Consider the following 23102-nt stretch of genomic DNA (forward strand, 5'->3'; position numbering starts at 1 on the left):
GGGCGGTGGGTGCAATACATTTTTTATAAAAGTAGAACGAGGCGTGGGGTGTTTTTTTGCAGTTAAATAGCATAGAAGAATAAGAAGAAAATTCTTGGAAATGAGAAAAGGATACTAGAAAATACGATAATGGCTTAAACTTGGTTGGTTCAAAAATCTAGGAAGAAATGCTAAATCTTTTCTAGAGGACACTCCAGATACTCGTTTTAAATAACTCAAAGTTATTCGCTAGTATTCGCTAGTTATTCGCTAGTATCCGTTGATGGCGGTTCAATTTTGAATTTCTTTACAAATCACGGACATTGGTGAATGACTCACTTTTATTGTTGTTAGGTATTAATTCTTATTAATGGTTTTAATTCTTACAATTTTTTGGCTTTTATTGGTTTTTATTCATCTTTTAATTTTTTGGTTTTTTTCATTGTTTTTTTTTCACATTCACATTGACTTTCCACGTTTTATTTGTTGGTTTGTTATTCGGCACTCACATTGATTATATTTTTTCGTTTCGCGCTGAAGAGAAGAGGCGCTTCTCCCCTCGAAATATTTACTTTGTTGTGTTTTTTCAGTATTTTCATTTGGCCTTTAAAACCCCATTTTTGCTCGTTTTTTTTTCTTTATATTTTCTTTAACCTATCTGGAAGTAGTTCTTTGGGCCAAAATCGATCGGAGGGGGGGAAGGGAAGAGGAGGATCTCCCAGTCCATTCCCTTAATGTCTTATATTAAGCGTCAGAGCGGACGATTATTTAATTATCTTATAACTGGAAAGCTCTTTGCTGAAAAGCCATAGAGGGATTCCTGGGGTGTCATCTGGAGGGGGGAACTCTGGGAGGGGGGAGGGGAGAACTCAAACACCAGTCATGATCATTAAAACTGCACAGATTTACTTTTAAGCAAGTACAAAGAAAGTTCAAATGAAGAATCATATGATGTTTTCTGTACTCCATAAAACAATACGTGTTTTATACTCACATATCTAGGAGTGTGTTTCTTTCAACAAATTCCTAAATTCTCTTGTAGATGGTATCTTTGTCTGACCTTTGTTGGGCGGGGGGGGGGGGCTGAGATGGCTCTTTACTATTCCTTTGTGCAGATTTTGGGCGGAGAATAAATAAATTAATTAAATATGTTTTTACTGTAACCTCGCGTGTTATTTTTTTATTTACTTGGTCTTTATTTTCCTATCTTTAATTTTTGTCCATTTCATCCATTGTATTTTGTTTTATTCTACGAGTTTTGTCAATGCTTTAATAGCACATTTTTATTAATTTAGATGAAATCACTGGTATTGCATTTAACTACACTTGCTCCTGCTTCTATGCCTACGAGGGGGTCAACTGCGATAATCACATTGATTTCTGTGTTGATGATCCATGCAAGAATGGTGCCACCTGCGAACTCAGAGACGTCGAACCGGTATGCTATTTATTTCTTATTTATTTATTTCTTATTTTTTTATTATTATTGTTCATATTTTTATATATATATATTTATTTTATTTACACCCTTATTATTTATTTATTTTTATTTATTTTTGTATCCTATTTATTTCTTATCACGTTATTTCTTATTTGAAATTATTTGTTAGGACTTAATATTACTAACGTTAAGACTCGTTACTTATTACTACTGCTGCTACGACTGATAGTTCATTGGTGTACGAAACCGAGTGGAGTGGCACACCCTTTTCCTCCTCTTTTCTGTTTTCAGAGCTTTCACTCCCTCTCGTCAAGGTGGTAGAATCCTTGCTTATAACATCTTGTCACCCTAGTGGGTGACACTTATTGCTTAATACGTCACAACCGTGAGGTCGCAGCCTTAATACGTTAATAGTATTCGTCACAGCCAACAATCCACCTATATAAATCGTGACGTGATTGTAGGGGTGTTGGCGTTGGGGGAGGGCGCATCACATTTCTAGAGGTGGATACAGCTAAACATTTAAGTAGGGCTAAGGTATATTTGTAAGGAAGAGGTTTGTCTTTGAAGGTGCACTTTTTAAAATCAGAATGTTCATTTTTATCTACTTTCAATCCCCCCACCCAGGTGTTTATAGGCTTTCGAAGGAAAAGTTGCATTTTCTCGCATCACCTTTAGTAATGATAATTACGCAATGCAGTCTGATAATTGGTAAATTTTAGCATCTTCTAATAAACAAAAATACAATTTATTGAAGAAAAAGAAGTTTCAATGAAACTTTTATATTGTGAAAAAAACGTAGTCTTAAAATTACTATCAGTTTTTTTTTTTAATAAAATTTAAGCCAACCACAGATATTGACCCAAGGGGGATAGTCCTACAGAATTTTTTTTGTGGAGGGGGGCGTGAGGTTTGAAAAATAAAGTTTTTTGCCTGAAAAGCGGCAGGTTTTTAAGCTTTTGCACTTTTCATACATTTTTGGTATTACATGGGGGTGACACCCTTTTGGCCTTCCTTATAAATGGTCTTGTTGAGCGACATCTCTCTTCTTATTATCAGATAATAATCACACACATAATTATTTTCAAATGAACTTTAAGTGAGAGGTTTGTTTCAAACGACAAGTTTTCATCCAGCTATGGTAGCTAGATAGATAAGATGTATTCACAATGCAATATGCATACACTGATACACAAGGCCGTACACAGGAGAGGTAGGGGTGTTTGACCCCCCCCCCCCCGAAATGTTTGTCTGACTCGTAAAAACGTAACAAAAATGGATATAAACAAATTTTTATGAGTTTTTTTTGTGTACCCCCCCCCCCCGAAAAAAATCCTGGGTACGGCCCAAAGTATACTAATCCCCCCAAAGGCTCAGCACATCTCACTTCCCTTCAGTTCACATCTCAGTTGTATTTATTCACTGCTTTATCAAAATTAAAACCCGTTTTTCTTGCTTAATTTTTCGGAAATGACTTTTATCGTTTAGCTACAGTGTACGTTCGGGAAACTAGAAATAAAAAAAGGTGGAACATTGTTATGCATCTGGGCTTCCTGTTTTGAAATGTGACATCTGCCTCCAGGGGTCGCTCACATCCATAATGTACATCAGGTGGTGCTTGCCAAGCGTGGCGGAAGTTTGTCAAGTACGGTGAAAACTGTCAAGTGGGGTGAAAACTGTTCCCAGCGTGACGAAACTGTGCAGCACCTGTGGCTTTATGAGACATACACCAAGTGGGGGAAAATGGATGCCCCCTCCATTTGCCCCCTCTATATTTGATATAACAAAATTTCAAAAGGGACGCAAGATGTTGATTGTATAACCCAAGAAACTGATATTTGTGCTTGCAAAAAGCCTTATGTAGAAGAAAGTAATTGATTTTGCAGTATTATTTCTCTGATGATTCGGGCTATTTCTCATAGCTTATTTTTCAAATAAAAATTAGCTCATGCATCGAGTGGTTATTTGCGTTGGTTCAAATGGTCTTGTTTCAGTCTCCCCGTATTTCATCTCTCGACTATCATCTTCCTCTATGTCATTTCCTTAAATGTGTTATGTTTGGGAACTCCCCCCCGAACCGACCGAAATGAATGTAATCGGAAATTAAAAATTATGTGAGCAATGAAGTCTCCAGGGTTGACTTAGCCTACGGATGAAGTCGCTAAACGGTTTTTGGATGAGTCCATTCCTCAAGAGCCCTCATAATCAAAGCTCTCAGACAGCCAACTGTCTGGCAATTCTCACCAAGTTTTTTCACCGAATTTTTAACGACATTTCTTAAAAAAAATCAAGGTTAAAAAAAAACGAGTAAAATTTTGGTGCTCTGCGTCATACTTTTATGGTCTCAATTTTTGTTTAACTAGTTATATACATTGGGGAGGGGTAAATCTCCCATCCTTCAAGACATTACGCCTCTGAGTTTGATGTATAGTAGTATTGTATGTATAATAGTGTAGCTTGTGAAGTTTTGAAGCGTAGTTAGCAGACCTTGGACAAAAACACTATTTACTGGCCATTTTTGGCGAACTTTGTCCAGCCACTCCCCCCAAATATGTCCCTCTTGATTCTTTGGTGTGTGCTCAAGTGATAGACAGTGCGCACCCCATGGTTCCCCCATATATTAATTTTGAAACTATAACCCCAGATGTTCCGAATTTACGAAAGTCATTAATTAATTAACGATATTTCGTTTATGCTTAAATTTAGTTTTATCCAGCATCTTTTTTCTTTCTCTACAGGAAAAGTTTTTCCTGTAGAAATGTGGCTTTATATCTTGATACTTGGACTGCCGTAAGTGAAACGGCGTTATGGGAAACTTTGTGCAAATAGTTGTCTACAAATTTTTTGTTTTTTTTTTATGAGGGGGCCCACTTTCAGAAACCACGTACACAAGGTGGCGGGTGCCAGCCGTGGCAGAATTGAGTCAAGCGTGGCAAAACTACCCCAACCGTGGTAGATAATGGGCCAAAAGACCGCGGAATATACTCGGTCTCTCCGTTTTTGTGTTTTTTTTTACATAGCCTAATAGTAAAAAACTGAAAATTTTCAAGCGATCGGTTCGCTTGAGAAATTCTTCGTTAGAGAAAAATTTTCTTTCTTCTTACGTTTGGGGACCCTGTGATCAACTTTATTCCGATTTAATGAGTTGGCACCCCTCGAGGAAATTATAGCCTAGTAAATGACACATCATTCGCACGGGATTCTGACTAACGGATAATGGGTTTACTATAAAGATTTTTAATAACAATTGAAAAACTCAAATTGTATTTCTTAGTATTTACTCCGCTTGCCACCCCCAAACGAATTCTCTATTCCAATAGAGAATTGGATTGCAAACCGTGGCTTCTCATTGCGTTTACAATATTTAAACGTTTGTTTTTTGGGGTTTAGGGGGAGAGGTACCTAGATTAGGTTACGTATTTAATATATGCTATGCTTTACCCCCCCCCCCTCATGTGCAAATATATAGCCGAAATTTGTTTCTAAACTATTATATTTTTACAGGGGCGGATCCAGGATTTTTTAGGGGGGGGGGGCAAAATAGGTTGATCTAATAAACTTGCGTTAGGAGCAAGTCTATTTAATGCAAACTTGTGTTAATTAAGTAAATTACACTACTTTAGACTACGTTACGGGGGCGCCCCCCCCCCTCCCTGGATCTGCCACTGTATTTTCATCCTATTTTGTTTTATTCCATTAGCATTAATCAAACTCCACTTCTTGCGTGGGTTCCAGCTGATACAACAGCGCCCTTGTCGTTTTACTTGTTAGTACTTTAACCTCTCCATCCTATTGGTTATCTTGTTGTAATGTGCTCATTTCTTTGTTTTCTTTTTCTCTAAAGAATTTAAAAGATAATCATCTCTTTGATGACGTTTCCACTTTCACTTTTAATCAATTGTTTGTTACTAGGAGACACCGCAAAATCAAATCTGCATCTGGGATTTTACCTGATTGCACCGTTTCAAGGAGTGAGAAACCCCTTTCCTGTGTCTTAAAAACTTGTTTACTATCTTGTTTCCTCTATATTTTCGGAACTAGATAATATTTTACAATTTTTTTTTTTTAGAAATTTTTCATAATATGTGCCAAATATAGTATATTAAATTATTACAAAATTCTTTAAAGCAACGAAAAATAACTTGTTTTGTAATGATCGCCGAACTTGTTACGTTCATGCTTAATATATATTTTGTTAATTTTATCATCAATTGTGCCTCAAACTAATGAGTAAGGAAAATAAAATACCTCGGTAATGCTTGGTATACTAAATGTAGCCTAGCTACTAGCCGTATTTTTGAAGGGGTATAGGTTGTCCTAGGGTCGCTGTCTACTTTGCAGTGATCCTAGTGGTTTCAATCTGCCCTCACATGTACCCAAACTCTCTTGTCTCTCTGTTGGATTCTGCTACTAATTTTAATCTATTATTCGAATTCAAAAGATCGTCCTAAATCTTGTTATAGCATATTGTCGGATCTCGGTATCTGTGACATTTTTTGGTCTGTGATATTGGGCATTGCTACTTTTTGTTATAAGGGGTAAAAACAAAATTTTAACAAAAAAAATTGGAGAACTTTAGTAGTCAGATAAAGAGAAACTTTTTTTTCAAATCTGGGCTAAATTCTAATCGGGAGGGCGTCGGCGTCATAACATCTAACCATCAGCACATCGACAAAATCCGTCATAACATTTATGACGAAATATTTTTACTAAATCCAAACCGCCATCTACGGATTTTCTGCCGAAAACTCCCGACGTTGAACGTATTGTAAAAAGGAGCTAGTTTAAACACTGCGCAGGAATGGACCCATATGCACCCCCTCTTTAGAAGATCAAAAGTGAAACTAATTAGAGGGCTGATAAATACCGACAGAGGTTGCTAAAGGTAATGCTATCCGTCCCTGAATGGTCTTAGAAACCAGGAGGGATACGTAATTTAGAAGTCCTACGGCCACTTAAAGGCCGATGCCCGGTGAAGTTGATGCCTACGATGCGCAACTGCATCATCATAGTTAGAGTATTAGACCCGTTGATAAAAAGCCAACATTTATGATTTATGTGTGTTTGTTACATCGACACACTTGTAATAGAAAAGCGAAAAATTTAATTGATAAAAAATTGGTTTGAAAAGCTTGGATCAAGATTTCCAGATTTTTCCAGAGGCTTATTACATATAGAATATATATATATATATATATATATATATATATATATATATATATATATATATATATATATATATATATATATATATATATATATATATATATATATATATATATATATATATATATATATATCTTTTTTCTTTTTATTTTCTTTTTTTCGTCTGGCCATAAACTAATTGACATTCCAAGACAGTAAGCATATTACTTTCAATTAGATGTCAATTAAATTATTTCAATTGACGGATTACTTTAGAATAGCACAGTATAATATTTTATGTTACTGGGGCTGTAGTCGGGTGTAATTTTGATTTCATTGGTACGTGTAACAATATGGCCGTTCTTTTGCTCTAAGATCTTACATCTAAGATCTCACATCTTTTTGCAAAAATTTCCGTTCTTTTATTCATCTTTGTTCTAAGATCTTACAGCTCACTGATGTGAGCAAAAAGTGTGAAGGACGCCTTTTTTCTGCCACATAAAAAAATGATGAGAGAACTTTGATGATACACTCATCATTGTTTTCAGACCGCTGATCAGAGCAGAATGATGATAGATGTTTGCAAAAGAACGGCACAACAAGTAAGATCTTAGTCCTGAGATTTCACTTTTAAGAATTCATTGTCAAAAGATGTAAGATCTTAGCACAAGGATGAGTAAAAGAACGGCCTTAATAATGGGTTCCGAGTATTGGACCAAAAGTGACATAGTATGAAAGGTATAATTTTTTTTTCAGGGGTATGCGTGCAAGTGTGTCGCTGGCTACGAAGGGTTTAACTGTGAAATTGACATTGATGAATGTTCACCAGTAAACCCCTGTAAAAATAATGGATTATGCATTGATGGCGTTAACTACTTTGAGTGTGATTGTACAGGAACTGGTAGGTTTTGATCATATAGATAATTTCTTAAACCACATTGGCCTGACATCACATAAAGAAAGAAAAACGAGCTGTTTTGTTCGTTTTGTTTTTTCGAGTGAATGAATTGATTCCTTTCATTTGTCAGTTGCTCGCTAGTATCCGTCGATGGCAGTTCATGTTTTTTTGGATTTTGTGCAAATCGCGGATATTGGCGAGTAACTCGCTTTTATGGTTGTTAGGTAGTTGGTTTTAATTCTTTTAATTTTTGGCTTTTATTGATACATCGTTTCGTTTCGCGCTGAAGAAGAGAGGCGTTTGTCCTCTTGAAATATTCGCTTTGTTTTTTCAGTATCGTCATTTGGCCTATAAAAACCCCATTTTTGCTCGTTTTTCTTTCTTTAGGTTTTGATCATAACTATTGCTATAGTTTGTTTATGGTTAAGTACAAGAACTGGTAAGTTTAATTACAGTACAGGAACTGGTAAGTTATGGTTGTACAGGAACTAGTAAGTTTTGATCATAACTATTCCTATAGTTTGTTTATTATTAAATAAATCAAATCTATTAAAGTACAGGAACTGGTAAGTTAAGTAAAGGAACTGGTAAGTTATGGTTGTACAGTAACTGGTAAGTTTTGATCATAACTATTGCTATAGTTTGTTTATGGTTAAGTAAAATCAAATCTTAAATACAGGGATAAAGGCGCATTCACAGGAATTTTTTGAAGGGGGGAGGAAGGTATGTCTTCGGAAAAGAGACAAAAAAGGTAAATCAAATGAGAAATGGGAGGAAAATTGAAGAAATCTTGAAACTTTAGTGGAATGTGGACCAAAAGACCCTCTCCTAGTTCTACGTATATGCCTGTAGTTAAGTACTTGCGCGGAGGGCTTTTGGGCCTGAACCTCCCCAAAATCCTGATTTCTCTCAAGTTTCTGGGCACTTTATATTCAAATTATCAAATATTTTATTTTTTCCTCAGTGACGTCAATAATGGTAGAAGGGTAGTGGGGTATATGCCCCCTAGATTTTTGAATATAACGTTTTTTGCGGTATTATTATTAAAAAATGCTTTTGTTTTTTTGAAAAATATGAAGAAAACAAGTTTACCCCGACCCTAAATTTCGGACAATAAATTTGGCCTCACTCCCAATTTTTTTGAATTGAGCCACTGTTAGAACCCCCCCCCCCAAAAAAAAAATCCTACATACGGGTCTTCCATTCAGGAATAGTTTCAGTACTAAGACAAAATACCCAAGATCTGCTGGTCAGTGTGAACTCAATGAGAACTGAATCCTCTTCGCCTTGTCTTCTTCTCTGTCATTGTAAATGGGACACTTTCTATGCTAAAATTTGATTGAAAAGGTAAATAAAACATATTAATAAAATTATATATATTGGGAACGAAGGTCAGGAAGGGGGATATTATAATATAATAAATATGTTAAAAAAATATAAATCACTCCACTTAATAGTATATGGATTGATTAAATATATGGTTTGACCACAGGGAAACAGAGATAATGCTTGTCGAAGGTACTGTTGCTCAAAATCTTTTGCATTACAAAAATACAAACAGGTTTAGTGTTCTTTATAATGACTAAATATTTGACAATGGAACAAGTGGTAAATACAACAACGGATTAAAAGGCGAGGTTATTCAGACTTCTTCTCTAACAAACACTTAAGGAGTAACGTTATTGGCTAAGACAAATGCGATTACTGTCGTCGTAAAAATAAACCAATGCAATTAAAGTACCATTTCTAACAAGTAGACCCCTAAGCCGCGCCGAAAAGTTGGGGGCGCGCCGCCTAAAAAAAAACGGTGGCGCGCCGCCGAGCTTGCATCAGCGCAATGACGCCACAGCTGATTCTATCGGCGACGTCATTAATACGTTGCCGTTTTTTTGTTTTTTTTGTCTCTTTTTTGGTTATCGATATCGACCTCCGGGCTTCAACCGTCATAAAGATAAATACTGTCATCTTGGGCTCGCCATGTATATCGGTTTGTAGGAAGAAGAAGAAGACATTTTTCTTGAAACAAAAATTCTACCTTCCACTTTAAAATTCTGTTCATTTTTCTTTCTGATTTTTCGGATGAAAAGAGCTAGGTAAAAGAGCATTAGGCAATTCAGGATGTTATCATAGGCAGCGCATAGGAGCTGCCTAAGTAAAGAACAATGTTGGCACAATGTATTTTTTTTTTCCATACCAGGGCAATCCGTATCGAAGGAGTTGTCGTAGAAACTTCGAAAAGGGCTCATTCGATTGGAAATTGGAATAGCTAGTGGAATAGCCCTTTTTAATAGTCGAAAGTGATTGGAAGGCAGCTAACACCCCTTCCGCGCCCACCATTTCCCCAAACACATCCAATCAAAATTTTAAGATAGCCATTTTGTTCAGAGTAACTGATTTCCAGAGAGAAAGGATGTTTATTGAGGAGGTTACTCCCCCAAAACCCTTAGGGCAAGGGTTTTAAGTTATGCCCTGGGGTATATAAGAACGATGTTGGCACAATGTATTATTTATTATTTTTTCCTTTAGACCAGGGCACTTCGTATCAAAGAAGTTGTCGTAGAAACTTCGAAAAGGGCTCATTCAATTAGAAATTGGAGTGGCTTGTGCCCTTTTTAATAGTCGAAAATGATTGGAAGGCAACTAACACCCCTTCCACGCCCACCATTTCCCGAAACACATCCAATCAACATTTTGAGATAGCCATTTTGTTCAGCGTAGTTGATTTCCAAATAGAAACTGTAGACATTTTGTTTAACGTAGTTGAAAGTTCTGGAAATTAGGTCTTAGAGGATGACAACAACCCTCACAGCCCTAAGGGTAAGGTTTGTAATTCATGCCCTGGGGGCATATACGGTGTTTATAGAAAGCGTTGTCGTAGAAACTCAAAAAGGGATCATTCGAATGGAAATCGAAAAGCCTAGTGCCCTTTTTAATAATCGAAAGTGATTGGAAGGCTTGACATTTTTATAGTAGAGATCGATGTGGGTATAATGTATCATTTTTGTTGTTGTTGTTTAGACCAGGGCACTTCGTATCGAAAGAGTTGTCGTAGGAACTTCGTAAAGGGCTCATTCGATTGAAAATAGAAAGGGCTGACGTCCTTTTTAATAGTCGAAAGTGATTGTAGGGAAACTAATCCCTCTCCCACGTCCACCCTCCCACTTGCCTTTATGTTTAAAAAGTAAATGTTGTCTTAAGATTAAATCAAAATGCACTGTGTTAATGCTAATTCCCAATAAGGTATCTCAGCAGTGTCCCAAGAACGACTGAGGATATTATGTTCAAACTTTCAGGGCTACTTCTGCTCTTAAAATTTGACAAAATCAAAATAGCGTAAGTGTATCCAAGCTATAAGAAAGTAAACAAATCTTTTGCGAATGGTATCAAGTTTTCCATTTCAGGTCAACTAGAGGAGGTATGAAACTAAATTAAACACTGCTATTTGTGTCCAGATTTTTAAAAGGGTCTATGTTGTTAAAAATTGCTGAAAATTTTTTTACATCATACAAATAGCAGGACAAACTATAAAGTATTAAAAAAAAGAAAATATTTAAAGTATTATTTTATTTTTCCCTGAAAAGACTATGTCAATATAAAACTAACAGAAATTAATTAAAAAAAAAAACTGTTTCCACAAAATAAGTTTTTCAAGGAAAAGTAAAGAATTCCATTAAACAAAAAATGAGCAAAATTAAAATCAAATAATCTACCAAGCTTGAAACTACCACAAATCAGCATCGATAAATGAATGAAACACAAAACGAACAGAAGTTACATCAATTAACCGAGTCAAACCTAAAACGGGCAGTGACTAACATAAATTTTGCTCAAATCCCCTATGCCTTCCCAAGGCCAGAACATAATTTGCACTTTACTGAAAAAAATAAAATGAATGTGCATTGTCAGTTTAATATACATATACTGATGTTTAGTAATCAAAATGTTAATATTATTTGATTTATTAAACTTATAAAAGTAAAAAGATTTAAATTTTTTTCAGCAAAGTGCAAATTATGTTCTGGCCTTGGGAAGGCATAGGGGTTTTGAGCCCAACTTATGTTAATTTCTGCTCGTTTTGAGTTCCGCACGGCCCAACAAATTCCTGTTTTGTCATATTGTTTTTGTATGTTTTTAGCCAACCATTTAAAAATCCTTACTAAAATCGAGGTTGAACGTGCTTCATGAAGTGGAATTTTTATTATTATTTTTAATCAGTAAAATCGGCGCGCCTGGCGGCGCACCGCCGCTGATACTAAATCACACATTCGCCGCCGTCATGTCGGTGTGGCGCGGCTTCGGGGACTACTAACAAGGAACTATAGGACAGTAATATCTCGTTTTCTCTTTGGTTTGGTTACTATATTTTTTACTACTATCTTGTTTACTACAGCTATTTCTCTTGAATTTTAACATTGTCATTATTTTCTATTTAGGATACCGTGGATTGACTTGCGATATTGACATTGACGAATGTTTAGATCAGCCTTGTGAAAATGGAAATTGTACCAACTATGAAGGTTCGTTTGAATGTGAATGTGAGGTAGACTTCTGTGGGAAATTCTGCGAGTATAGAGATCCGTGCCTTATTCAGGTAATTTTTAAATTCATTTGAGGCACTACATCACACATTTTTGACTGAAATTTCTCGTCTTGTGGGGGAATTCATTATCGGGGAACTTTTTAAAGTCATTATATGGACATTTTCGATGTGCATGATTGAAAGGCACCCCCGGGCTTTAACTGAAAAAGCTAAGAAAAAGTGATTGAATCTTGAGTATAAGGCAGACTTTTATGGAAAATTTTGTGAGAATAGGGATCCATGCCTTATTCAGGTAACTTTATTTAAACCCATTGAATCCCCCACCTCAGCACCATATTTTTTTTTCTTAGGGGGGAAATAGTTAGTGGAAATAACCGGGGAACTTGTTTAAACAACCCTACGAACATATTTGATGTACGTGATTGAAAGGCCTTAAAAAGAACCTTCGGGCCTAAGCTGAAAAGCTATGTAAGGTTTTATTTGAATCTTGAGTGTGAGGCAGGCTTCTGTGGAAAATTGGATCCATGCCTTATTCTGATAACTCTAAAGGTTATTTGACCCAGTCAATTCACCCACTTCAGAACCGTTTTTCTCATCTTACTGGGAAATCATTACCGGGAATTTGCCGGAAACTTTTGAAATCATCACACGAATGTTTTCGATGCGCATGATTGAAAGGCCATAAGGAGGACCCTTTGGCCTAAGTTAAAAAGGCTTGTTAGGGTCTTATTTCAATGTGGGTTTGAGGAAGACTTCTGTGGGGAAACTGTGAATATAGGGATCCATCTTCAGACGACTTTCAAGATCGTTTAAGGCCTTTATGTCCCCCATCTTAGAGCCGAATGCTTCGTTTGACCGGGGAAATAATTACCCTGGACTTACTGAGAATCCTGTTGAAATCATTATCTCACAAGTATTTTGGTATGCTTGATTGAAAAGCCCTAAGTAGAGCCCTCCGGTCTATGTTGCAAGGTTTAAGTAAGGTTTCATTTTATTGCGAGTGGGAGGCGGATTTTTGTTGTTGAAGAAATTGGGAGCAAACGATAAGGCAAATAGGTAAAAATGGGGAATTGGTGAAAACTAAATGGGAAAAAACGACTACGACCCGTAGTCGTAGTAGCCCTCCGGTCTATGTTGCAAGGTTTAAGTAAGGTTTCATTTTAATGCGAGTGGGAGGCGGATTTTTGTTGTTGAATAAATTGGGAGCAAACGATAAGGCAAATAGGTAAAAATGGGGAATTGGTGAAAACTAAATGTGAAAAAACGACTACGACCCGTCCTTCACTCGGCAATGTTAATATTTTCTTGACTTACTAAATAACTTCTATATCATGTTTTATAACTTCTATATCATAACTTTTATATCATGTTTGACAATTATGCATCTTTTTTTGGCAGACTGAAAGCTGTTTAAATGGTGGAACATGTGTTCCTGTCTGCAACTTCACCGGCCCGTCTGGACTAGCTAATTTTATCTGTGCTTGTACTGAGGGATGGGGTGGAGAAGTCTGTGCCGTTGAGGTTTGTATTTCTTTCCTATTTTTTTCTTTACCTTCTGTGAGAAGATATTCTTAACTGGTATCCTTCCATTTTTGCTTTTACTTTATTTTTTTTTACACTCCATGAGGCGATATCTGATACTTTCGCCATTTTACGTAATATCATCATCTCTGTTAATTTTTCAACTTCTGTGGGATGGTTTAATTTTGATATTTCCCGCATTTTCTGAATAATTTTAAACGACGTTTTTTTATCATCTACGCTATGATATAATTAATTTAGATTCTCCCCTTTTGTGACCTTTTGCCAGATAATATGTTTTTTTTAAATTAACCTTTTGTGAGATAATATGTTTATCTGAAATTGCCCCCTATCTTATCTAATATATTTTTTTTTAATATTCTGTGGGGTGATATAATTATCAGAAATTTCTACTTTTTATTTATTACTTCTTTTCACCTTCTGTGAGAGGATATATTTATTTGACGTTTACTACATTTTCTCTTTATTTTCCGTGATATAGTATAAAACATTTCGTGGTAAGAAACTCTAAGTAAGAAGCGACTCTGCTTAAGAGTAACCGAAACTCTAAAAAAAACGGAATTTTGATTTCAGTAGATACATCAAAAGAATAAGCTTATTATGCTGATTCCAAATATATAAGATTCAGTATTAGTGTTACCCATAAAAAGTTACGAGCCTGAGACAATTTCCCTGATTTTTGAAATAGGGGGGAAAACACCCCCTAAGATTCAAGGAATCTTGATGAATCACACTATCAGAAATAAAGAAAAACAAGTTTTTTTTAATTGAAAGTAAGGAGCAACATAAAAACTCAAAAGGAATAGAAATTATTCTGTATATGAATGATTGCCCCCTCCTCAATACCTTACTCTTTACGCTAAAGTTTGACTGTTTGTCCCAATTTTTAAGAACGGCTGCTGAAACACAAGGACCGTTTAATTAGAATAGGATCCTTTTTTAAAAGTATTAACAGCTTTAGCGTAAAGAGCAAGGTATCGAGGAAGGGGCAACCCTTCATATAAGGAATAATTTCTGTTCGTTTTTGGTTTTAATGTTGCTCCTTACTTTCAGGTAAAAAAACATGTTTTTTTATTTAATAATTATCTGGTACTTCCACCATTTCATCTATTACCTTAAACCTTTTTTTATCTTCTGTGAGGTGATATAATAAAAAAAATGATATATAGAAAAATGATTATTTTGGGGGAAAATCGATTATAATTAATGTAGATACACGTTTTAGGGCTTGAATTCTATTTGGAGACTCAGATAAAAGTTTACTTAGTCCATTTTGGTATTTTTAAAGTACAAACAAGATTTGGACTATGACTTTTTGCGTCATTCCAGCATTTCTGTTATTTTTTTCTCTTATTCTTTTTTTTTATTCTTTACTATTTTCATTCTTTTATTCTATTTATCTACTTTATTCTTTATTGTTTTTTTTTTATTCTTTATTCTTTTAATCTAATTCTTTTCTCTTAGTCTTGCTGTATCTCTCGTAAGGTAATTCAAATATCTGTGAAACATTATATTATCTTTTCTAAAGTTAGTTTATAATCTTTAGTCGAAGTCGATCGATTAGAATGAAAATAAAATACAGTATTGATCTTTAGCCAGTATTTTTGGACTCAATTTATAGTGAACTTAAGCATATTTTAGCATTTTTTTTTACTACCGAGAAATTTCACCTTTAGTTTTTCTGTATAGTTCGCATTCCATTTCATTTCGTTTTTATACTGCCGAAGTTCAATTACAGCTTTTTTATATATTTTATATAGTTTTACTTCATATTTCTTGTCACCTATACCTTTTCTTTATATATAGAACTTAAAGATTTTCAGCTAAATGCTTCAGCTTTGCTATACATTCACGAACTAAGCTCTAATTGTATTGGCTATGAGGCTTGATTTCCATTTTTAGGTTCTAATTGCTCTAATAACTAAGCTCTAATTGAATTGGCTATGAGGTTTGATTTCCATTTTTAGGCTCTAATTGCTCTAATAACTAAGCTCTAATTGTATTGGCTATGAGGTTTGATTTCAATTTTTAGGCTCTAATTGCTCTAATAACTAAGCTCTAATTGAATTGGCTATGAGGTTTGATTTCCATTTTTAGGCTCTAATTGGTCTAATAAGCTCTAATTGAATTGGCTATGAGGTTTGATTTCCATTTTTAGGCTCTAATTACTCTAATAACTAAGCTCTAATTGTATTGCCTCTGAAGTTTGATTTCCATTTTTAGGCTCTAATTGCTCTAATAACTAAGCTCTAATTGTATTGCCTATGAGGTTTGATTTCCATTTTTAGGCTCTAATTGCTCTAATAACTAAGCTCTAATTGAATTGGCTATGAGGTTTGATTTCCATTTTTAGGCTCTAATTGCTCTAATAACTAAGCTCTATTTGAATTGGCTATGAGGTTTGATTTCCATTTTTAGGCTCTAATTGCTCTAATAACTAAGCTCTAATTGAATTGGCTATGAGGTTTGATTTCCATTTTTAGGCTCTAATTGCTCTAATAACTAAGCTCTAATTGTATTGGCTATGAGGTTTGATTTGTATTTTTAGGCGCTAATTGCTCTAATAACTAAGCTCTAATTGTATTGGCTATGAGGTTTGATTTCCATTTTTAGGCTCTAATTGCTCCAATAACTAAGCTCTAATTGAATTGGCTATGAGGTTTGATTTCCATTTTTAGGCTGTAATTGCTCTAATAACTAGGCTCTAATTGAATTGGCTATGAGGTTTGATTTCCATTTTTAGGCTGTAATTGCTCTAATAAATAAGCTCTAATTATATTGGCTATAAGGTTGGATTTCCATTTTTAGGCCCTGGCTTTTTCGTTTCTTTAGTAAAGGGCCTCTAGACCATATAAAATATACCCCCCTCTTACATTTCTACGTGCACTTACATATATATATATATATATATATATATATATATATATATATATATATATATATATATATATATATATATATATATATATATATTCCGTTTGCAAAGGTATGTATATACCTTTGCAAACTGTTCGAAGGAGCATTCATGGTTCGAAGGTTTGTATTGGTTCGAATTCATGGTTTGTATTGGTTCGAAGGAGCATTCATGGGGCAACTGAAAAACATGGGCCTGAACATTTACTTTTTTTTGTGTTTGGGAAACCTGAAACAGATAAATTTTGGTATTGCATTGGTCATACGAGATTTTATTGAAAGCAGTTATCAGTTTCAATACCAAAAGTTATATTTCTCCACTTAGATTCAATTATTAAACCCTTTAATTGCTAGTAATTGTGTATTCTCTTCATTTTGTAGTAGACCTACCAACAGCATCAGAATATAAGTTTTTAGGACAGTAGGCTACTACATTATCGTCTGTGTTGCGTTGTTCAACCTTGAAAACAAATTATCAAAAATAATTATTTAAATTTGACGTCGCTTGTGTTTCCTGAAAATTCAAACACTAATAAGCTGTTGATTCCTTAAGACAACTATCTTATATGTTTTTAGCTTATTTTTTGATGATTTTTAACACAGTTTTTTTTTTTTTTTTTTTTTTTTTTTTTATTATTATTTGGTGCCCGCTACTACCAAAAAATTCATAATTGCAGATAAACGTGGTTTTCTTTCAAAAGTTGAATTTCTGGTTTTCCTAATTTAAAAACTAATATAATTATATAAGTTTCTATTTAACCAATCAGATTTTTCCAATCAGAAATTAACCAATCAGATTTTTGCCAATAAGAGATTAACTAATCATATTCAAAAAATTAGATCTTGTTTTCTCTGTCCTTCGTACTAATAATATCAAGTATCTTTTGTCCGTTTTATATCAATTAACTTTAAGTATTAATTGGTTTTTATACACATTTTTTTTTTAACAGGTTGTGGCCTTTGCCCATAACGGTGTAGATGTTCTTGCCATTGTATTGCCAATCGCCATAATTCTCTTGCTGATTATTATAGCATCAGTTACAACCTTTGTCATGATGGCGAGGAAAAAGCGCGCCACACGCGGCACTTATTCACCAAGCCGCCAGGAAATGTTTTCTCCACGATTAGAAATGGGAAATGTAATGAAGCTGCCGCCTGAAGAGAGGCTAATTTAAACTTTTAAGTTATATTTAGAAAAGGGACCAATAGTTTTTTTTTAATTTCCAGTTGTTGTATATTTCTTATGTACAGATCGGCAATTCAAATGGTATTATGTCATAGAAAATTTTTAGTTTTTTTAGAGAGAGCACAAAAAAAATAAGAATGCGCATTTTGAATCTTGACTCCTATTAAAAAGCAGTTGGTGTTTTTTCGAGCATCAAAGATATTAGCGATTTTTATGCCGAAGTTCAATGCTTAAACTATTTACAATTTTTTTTCTAACAAAAAAAATAACTAAAAAAGAAATTTTTTCTAACGTGTTTTAGAAAAAAGTAAGAAACTTATGATTATCTCAAGATCCAAACAAAATATTAGAAACCAAATTGAACGAATCGGTGAAACGTAAGTTTTAGATTTTAAGCGAAGAAATGCCTTATGAATTACTGCATCTGAGATGGTCTTTGAAAAATTGACATTTATTACAGCGAAAAAAATTACATAATAGTGACCAAAAAGTGACAATATAGTGTATAAATATCCGTTTGGAATTAGTGAATCAAGCAATCCTTTCTCAAGAAGCAACCCGCCATCCAATGCTGGACTAAATATATCGTTATCTAAACTTGAATAATTAGTATTTTTTGTAAAATATGTATATTTTAGGATATTTCCCATAGTTTTCTTGTGAAATATGGTGAACCGTTTTTTGAAAAATATGTACATTTTACAATATTTCCTATAATTTTCTGGTGAAATATGGTGAAATGTTTTTCGAAAAATATGTATATTTTACGATACTTCTCGAAGTTTCTTGCAAATTGACGGTTTTATGCTGTTGTGTCAAACCACACCTCCTTCACCCTTTCTGTCATTGTAAGAAATCTGCCTACCGTACCTGGATATACTACACACAGTTGAATATGAAGAATTTGATGTGGTGTGTATTTTTTAGATGGCAGCACCTCTTTTGGGTGTTAAAGATAAACGGAAAGCGATCATATTATTCTGAATGACATGTGACGTAGGGAGTGCTCCAGAACTTGATAATAATTAATTATTATTTCCCCTCTAAGACTGTGAATAACAGAAAATTATGAGCAATTATTAGAAATGATAATTTCTAATAATTATTTGAAAATTATTATACATTTCTATCACTAGAAATGTATAATTAACTATCGTGTTAGTCACTATTATGTACTATAATCAGTTTTAGGGGCTACATTTGCTGTTTCTGTTATTTTAGACTGAATTTAATAGCACATCTTTAAAAATTATTCATAATAATTAAGTTTTGGAACACCCCAATAGTGCTGGTTTTTCAGATTTATTGATAAGTTTGAAATTTGATATATTTTCGTCGAGCCTTCGTCGCATCACTTAAGATGTACCTTAAACTAAGAGAAACCTACCAAGTGCTTTGATGCCATGTTAGCCTTTTTTATGTTATTATTTTTTGTTTTTATTCTGTTCAATCCGTATTTTCCAGAGGGTTGATGTACACATCGAGCTATTGCAATAGGTTTTCTTGTATGGTTGCAGCTTTGAATCAGTTATACCCGTCGAGCTCCACATATCGAATATCGAAACGCAGAGAAGAAGCAGTCAGTATAAATGAGACCTAGGGCTTATAGCTAAAACCATTGGTACTAGAGACTTTTAAATTATTTGCTAAAATAATTTTATTGAAGGCTGAAAAAAGCTGAATTCTGTGTACCTCCAGAAATTGTTTGATGGGTGGTCAGTTTTTTTTAATTCATGGGGGGCAAGAATTTTTACGGGATTATATTCAAAATCATTAAACCAAGGACTTATCAATTATTTATAGACTAATATAATTTAATTCTGCAGAAAGCTGAACTATAAGTACCTCCAGAAATCATTTAAGAGGGGGTGGTGGTAAAGTATGTTCTTTAATTCATCGAAGGACTAGAATCCTAACGTGATTACAATCAGGACTATTAATGCAGGGACTTGTAAATTCTTTCCTAAAACTATTGAATTGAAGGATGAAAAAACATGAACCTTGGCTACCTCCAGAAATTGTGTGTGTATATAGGGTGGGGTAGGGTGGATAAGTTTTGTTGTTGTTTATAATTAGACAAAAATGCTGAAGGTATTATAGTAAAAACAATTGATAGTAAGGATTTGTAAACCATATCCTGGAATCATTTAATTTGAATTTGAATTGTTGGCACCTACAAAATTTGTATGGGCGGGGAGTGTTGATTTCGTTTTAATTTGTGTGGGGAGGAGGGCAAGAATTCTGACGGCATTATTTTCAAAATCATTAATATTAGGTATTTGTAAATTATTATATAAACTGTTTATATCTAACCTAAAGAAAGACCTAAGAAAATCAGGCTTATCCTCATTCTAAACTAACAATGTCAAAAATACAATCTCATTTTCCCAATGCTGTCTAGGTATTACCACGTTTGACCAATCAGAATTTGTTTTTTATTGTATAATTGGTACTAGAAGGTCTAAAATGATCAGCTTTGACAAATAAGAGTTCATTTTTTCTTTTAATAGCAGTCTTAATTGGTCTAAAGGAATAACTGCGTTATTCCTTTATATGAAATAGAATAACGTTATTCACGTTATTCCGTGCTCAGTTATATGTATAGCTGAGCACGCATCAAAGCGACAGCTCAACGTCGGAATTCCACCTGATTGGCTCTGCTGTGTGAAAGTAGCAAGAGTTTTTGAGTGACGTATCTTTTTTCAAAAAAGCTCTTTTTTCTTTCTAGTTGAATCCTAAAATAGAAATTTGATGAAGAATGTGAGACTGTAGGACTTTTGTAATATACGCATATATTGACAATCAAATATGACAATTGTCTGAAATGATTTTTTTTTTATATTTTGAGCAAACAAACTGTGATGGTTTTTACTTGTATATATGTTTGTTTAGTTTCGATCTCTATTTTGAATGAATGAATATCAAATTTTCATTATCGTGTCATAAATTTTAGCGTATATATATTGTAGTTGATTTATTGAAAAAAATCCATTCCTATACCAGTAATTTTATCTGCTTTGAGCAATTACTTTTTTTATTTTTAAATAGGACCTTATGTATATATTGCCTACGTATAGGGTTTGCACAAAAAGTAGAACATACATAACTCTGGGGTATAGTCCTAGATTCTCGTATGTTTAATATTACATTCTGGACAAACCTAATGATTGAGACTTGAACTATAAAAGTCCATTGCCTCAAAATCCCAAAATAAGTTGAACTCATAGACTTTAGAATAGAGAAACACTACTAAGACTTCTTAGGGGTCTTTTTTTACAGAGCCATTTTAGCCGATTGGTTAGCGCCCTAGACTTGGAATTCTTTTTCCGAAGGGCGGGGGCTTGATCCTTGTTTGACCGGTCATTTGATTTGGAACGGGGTCAGAGGCATGACTCAGTGAAGCTCAGTCAGAGTCAATTCAGTTTTGAATGGGTAACCTGAGAAATCTGAGGAAAATAAGTAGGAAGAGTGTGCAAAAGCATTGGATGGCTGGTCCCAAACCCCCCATTGCACTTCCTGGCTGAAGGGCCGAAATATTTACCTAGGTTTAATGTTCACATTCTGGGCAGGCATAATGGTTGAGACCCGAGCCATAAAACTCAATTGCCTCAAAATCCGAAAAATAAGTTAAACTCGTAGACTTTTGAATACTGTAGACCCCACTAAGACTTTTTAGGGACCCTTTTAGATTTTTTGAGGCAAAATCTTAGCTAATGGCCTAGTTTTATTAGGCACAGCTATATGGAATATACTGTAAAGGCTCATATACAAGATGCCACCAACAAAAAACGTAATTTATCTCATGTTTATCAGTGTCATTTTCATAACATTTGGAGCCTGGCTAGTAAAAGACCTTCGTTTGAACTCTACCCAAAATGATAAAAAATCATCTGGATGCAATCATCCAGAGACAAGTGAAGGATTTGTTAGCCAGGAGAAGAACTGCACCCACAAGCACCATCTCGGTTTGCCTCCACTCTGCTAATACACTCTAAGCAGTCCCCTCTCTGAACAATCTTAATTGCCAACAGTGGGTAGATTAAGTTCACAATAGCAGACTCTCAGGTGAGGTTTTGGAGGGTAAAGGGTAACTTCACAGGGGTACTAATTGTATGCGGTTATGTTTCCAATGCTGCTTCACTCATGGATTTAGGAGGAAGGTCTCTACTTTCTCTACCCATCCTTATCCTCCAGTTCTTGTCCTCATTCACTGCCATTACTGGGTCCAGACTAACTAAGAGCTTCAATTTCTGACTCATGTCAATGCACTGTTGTTCACCAAATGTTAAATACCCCCATATGAAGGAGGCCACCCTTACCTGTAATTCACACATGTCCAGCCGAACATTGCATTAGTCTTACGGGTCTTCAACAACCCATCTTTAGTTTATGTTTCTTCATCTACTACTCCTAGGATTACCCCTACCTTAGGATTTATAAAATTAGACTGAACATAGAAAAATTAACCTTCAGTTTGCAGGTTTATATGGTCAACTCAGTATGATCTAAACAGTAAAATCATTTATTTACGCTTTTCTTCAATAACTAGGGAAATAAAGTTAGCAAATTAACTGGAGAATTCAGGCTGCCCACAGGAGAGAACAGAAAGTCAAGAGCTATAGAGTTAGATTTCATGGCCTTTATTGTGGCCTTAAGCTCAAGGTTTTAGAAACAGGCCTTAAATGTAGCAAATGTTCTAATGAAATGTATGTTCCATTTTTTCTTGTAAACCCAACCCCTATTTTACTTTTTATTAACATCAAAATCTGGAAGGAGTTGTAGTTAAGGTAATAACTTCTAAATTGTTTGAAATACACTTTAAAGCGTAAACTTATATATGTGTTTTTGAATTATGTAGTTGAATTAATCTATCAAACCGTCCATTGACTGTTTTTGTTTCACACCGTCCGAACACATATGCATATGAGTCGTGCATTAAAAGTGTTGTTTTTACTGAACAATTGTGTTGTGTTTTTCTTTTAGATTTTTACCCCGACACGGTTCAACTGTTTAAATGCCATCTACTTCTCTTAATGATTTTTTCTTTTTTTAAGAGTCATACTGATTATGAGCGCCATGCAGCACTCATGTTAGTACCACTAAGAGAAGGGAAAGTGGGATAAAAAAAACGTAGAACGCTGATGACTCAGTACTTCGATTTATTGGTATTGATGAAAAGCCTGAAAGTTCATTTTAATTTCATTTTCTTCATTTGATCACCATTGATTCAACTTACAGGTACAGGAGTTTAGACAAGAGTGATGCATGACAAAATGCATGTACAATATATAATTTAGGCTAAATATATGTAGATTGGGGTGGGGGAAGCTAAATCATAGTGAAATTGCAGTCCAAATGTGTCAACTACAATTGCCCCCCTCCCCCTTTTTTTTACTATAACTTACTTACTTAGAACTTGAGTTCCTCCTGAGTCATTGGTGGCGCATAGGGCGTCGAC

At 34.6% G+C, this 23102-nt stretch overlaps 1 protein-coding gene and 1 non-coding gene across 3 annotated transcripts in view; both read left to right on the forward strand.

The window, feature by feature from the left end:
- Positions 1-22599, forward strand: part of crb (cell polarity complex component crumbs) — a 208009-nt gene extending 185410 nt beyond the window's left edge. For both annotated transcript variants that reach the window (XM_089101649.1, XM_089101650.1), the window contains exons 30-34: positions 1275-1417; positions 7322-7466; positions 11897-12054; positions 13402-13524; positions 17409-22599. In XM_089101649.1, coding sequence (XP_088957775.1) covers positions 1275-1417; positions 7322-7466; positions 11897-12054; positions 13402-13524; positions 17409-17633 — 794 coding nt within the window. In that variant the 3' untranslated portion in view covers positions 17634-22599. The remainder of the gene's footprint in view (positions 1-1274; positions 1418-7321; positions 7467-11896; positions 12055-13401; positions 13525-17408) is intronic.
- On the forward strand, positions 5634-5787 carry LOC148943751 (U12 minor spliceosomal RNA). Its single transcript, XR_016143012.1, has one exon. It is a non-coding gene; the product is annotated as a U12 minor spliceosomal RNA (small nuclear RNA).
- Positions 22600-23102: the final 503 nt, after the last annotated feature.

This window comes from Artemia sp. Qi Xiang Cuo, chromosome 15 (genome assembly GCF_049724085.1).
Source record: "Artemia sp. Qi Xiang Cuo chromosome 15, ASM4972408v1, whole genome shotgun sequence".
Classification (NCBI taxonomy): domain Eukaryota; kingdom Metazoa; phylum Arthropoda; class Branchiopoda; order Anostraca; family Artemiidae; genus Artemia; species Artemia sp. Qi Xiang Cuo.